The following is a 3,020-nucleotide window of genomic DNA, read 5'->3' on the forward strand; positions in this document are numbered from 1 at the left end:
AGGAACTTTTAGCACTTGTTGGAAAATTGGAAATGTTACTCCTTTATGTAAATGTAGTTTTGGTAGCTCAATTCCAACTGATTACCACTTAATTTCCATAATTCAGATTTTATCTAAAGTGCTCGAATGTCTTCTGCCAAAACGTCTTAAAAGGTTTGTTGAAGGTAACCCTCTGTTCCCTAGTTTGCAATTTGGTTTTCGTAAAGTCCTTGGAGCATGTGATGACTTCTTACAATCTCCAATGCTCTACAAGAATCCTTTGATTATGGTGAGGTCGAAGGCACTACCAAAGACCAGAGAAAATTTTTTTTATTTTGGAGTTTCTTTCTCTTAAAAGAGCTGCTTACCATACCTAAAGATTCTCTTCTACCCTTAACAAGAGGAAAGTAGCCATTGAACAATTATATTGAAGTAGTTAAATCTTTGATTGAAGAATAATTGTTTGGTAATCTAATTGTTGTCAGGTGCATGAGGACATAGGAGAATGTCGTAAGAGTATGCCAAACTAAATTTATTTGGTGTATGTGTAGACAAAGACAAAATGAGCCTTAACCAGAGAGAGGTATTCAATGTAGTACTGTCTGGCCAGTCAAAGGATCCAATTACTCTCTAGCAGTAGTATCTAAAGTGGCGGCTGGTGCCCTGGCCAACTTACTCCCTTGGGAGACCTCCCCTTCTGTGTATGTTACATGGACAACATACTTGTGTTTTCTTCCTCCGTCGCCTGGAATAAAACAGCCTTTTAGTCTGGTAAGACAAGTGTACCTTTGGTGCCAATGAAGTATATTTCTTAGGGCAACGCATCACTCCCGAAGGAGTCCATTCCCTATGTCAGAAGTAGCAGCCGTTTAGAACTTCCCCATACTCTCGACCATCGAAGCACTTTAAGAATTCTTGGACATGATTAACTATTATCACCGTTTCCTGTCAGACATTGCAGCCACTCTTGGCCCCCTCTACGCCTGCCTCAAGGGGTAATTGAAAAGACCTTAAGTGGGGTACCCTTCGAGAAGCGTCCTTCTGCAACGCAAAGAATGCTATATAAAATTCTTCTGCTCTATCCATTCCTGTTCTACATCCACCTCACCTTCTCTCTGCTGAGGCCAGCAATGTCGCTACTGGGGCAGTTCTCGATCAGTTTGTTAACGGCTTGCCACCCTAATTGGCCTTCTTCAGTAGAAAGGCAGACTCCAACTACTGTACCTTGAACCGCGAATTTTTGGCTGTGCACTTGGCTGTGTGTCACTTTTGCCACTTTTTGGAAGATACACCCTTTGCATTCGCATGGACCACATTTCTCTGGTGCAATAAACACATTGGCTGCCACTCACCTTAGATTGGAATACAACTCCTTGGCAGAAGCTTAACGAGAAGATCCAGGGTACCAAGCATGTAGGACATCCTGTATATCCCTCTGGTGGGAGGACGTCCCACTTTATAACTCAAACGCTACCCTTCTCTGTGAGGTCCGTACTGGTAAACCTAGACCGAGGATACCTACTCCCATGCAGCGACAGGTGTTTGATTTCCTTCATGGTCTTTCACATTTTCATGTCGTTCTACTGCACAGTTACTGATGATGAAGCTTATTTGGCATGGTATTACTAATGATGCTAAGAATTGGCTCTGCACCTGTACTTCATGCCAATCCTCAAAAGTACATTGACACAGATTTAGGAGTGGGTGCCATTCCTCAACCTCACCATTGGTTTGCCAACATTCCCATCAACATAACTGGGTCCCTACCTCCATCACAAGGGCATCGTTACCTGTTTATTGTTATTGACCACTCCACTCGTAGGTCTGAAGCCATTCCCGTGGAAACTGATAAGTCTATTTCATATACTTTTGTCTTACTCACAGGATGGATAGCGAGATTTGGTATTCCTGAGCATATTACTTCTGATAGGGGCACCACTTTCACCTCTCAATTCTGGACATTATTTGCAAACCTCCAAGAGAATCACTCGCCATCAATCAACCACCTACAACCCTGCTGCCAACGGAATGGTTGATTGTTTTCATCCCAAGCTCAAAGCAGCTTTGATGTGCCGCTACAAGGACTCCAACTGGTTTACCCAGATTCCCTGGGTCCTCCTGGGACTAAGGACAACTCCTAAAGACGCCCTGGATGTCTCGGCAGCGGAAATGGTGTATGGAGACCTGTTGATCGTCCCTGCAGAGTTTTTTCTGTCTGCAACCTCCTCTGACAATCTCCAGTGGCTACTTCAGGTTTTGGGAAAATTTATTCCATGTCATCTGACGTACAAGGCACCAGTTAAACAACACATACCAGCAGATCTGCACTCAGCAATGCACATTTTCCTGCACAACGACAATAGCAAGCCAAAACTAATGACCCCTTACATGGTCCTTTTCCTTATGTTCCGTCATACGCTGAAAGCATTCTTGATTAACATGCGTGGTAAAGAGGACTAGGTTTTCATTGATCACATAAAACTATAATATCTCTTGCCAGATGACCTGCATACAGTAAGGCTCACAAGAGCGATGCGCCCCATTTCATATGTATGTGATTTTTTGTAGGGGAGCCATGTACAGTACGTGTTTCATACACGCTCTTACACTGTAACGATTTTTATTGTTATCTTTTTACTCGCTCTTCCCTACACTCTTAATAAACCAACTTGTATAAACTTGATAGTTCAAGCCTAATGTTGATTGAATTTTAGCGAAGTTCTTGCTCACAAATTATAGTATTTAAGCTTTATGTCTGTTTGATAAAGTCTAGTTGCATTCACTTCACCTCTAAGTTATCACCATATCGGCACATCACACACTACTTTTACCCTAACCTCAACTCAGCCTCACTTCCTCCTTGGGGACTTATATCCGAATCAATTTATCTAAATTATTCTACTTGTTTTTATAATCGTGCCACTACTTTGATGTATGGTTATCCTGACCCTACTTTCCTTACAGTTCCCTATGGTTTCAGTCTTATCCTCCTCTCACCACAGTTTCTTGCCAATTTTCTGCCCTTCTTAGGAAGTCTACCT

At 42.4% G+C, this 3,020-nt stretch overlaps 1 protein-coding gene across 1 annotated transcript; it reads left to right on the plus strand.

Moving 5' to 3' along the window:
• Positions 1 to 1,610: 1,610 nt before the first annotated feature.
• On the plus strand, positions 1,611 to 2,439 carry LOC137659132 (uncharacterized). The gene is made up of 2 exons (XM_068394203.1): positions 1,611 to 1,797; positions 1,910 to 2,439. Exons 1-2 carry the CDS (start codon positions 1,611 to 1,613, stop codon positions 2,437 to 2,439), a joined length of 717 nt encoding a protein of 238 aa, XP_068250304.1.
• The last annotated feature ends 581 nt before the right edge of the window (positions 2,440 to 3,020 follow it).

The sequence above is a fragment of the Palaemon carinicauda genome, chromosome 19 (genome assembly GCF_036898095.1).
Source record: "Palaemon carinicauda isolate YSFRI2023 chromosome 19, ASM3689809v2, whole genome shotgun sequence".
Lineage (NCBI taxonomy): Eukaryota > Metazoa > Arthropoda > Malacostraca > Decapoda > Palaemonidae > Palaemon > Palaemon carinicauda.

Bases quoted from the DNA above. Each gene is read 5' to 3' on its own strand.
- LOC137659132 (XM_068394203.1), top strand. From the start codon at position 1,611: ATGCTAAGAATTGGCTCTGCACCTGTACTTCATGCCAATCCTCAAAAG. The intron at 1,798-1,909 runs GTAGGTCTGAAG...TACTTCTGATAG, and splicing joins TGTTATTGACCACTCCACTC to GGGCACCACTTTCACCTCTC.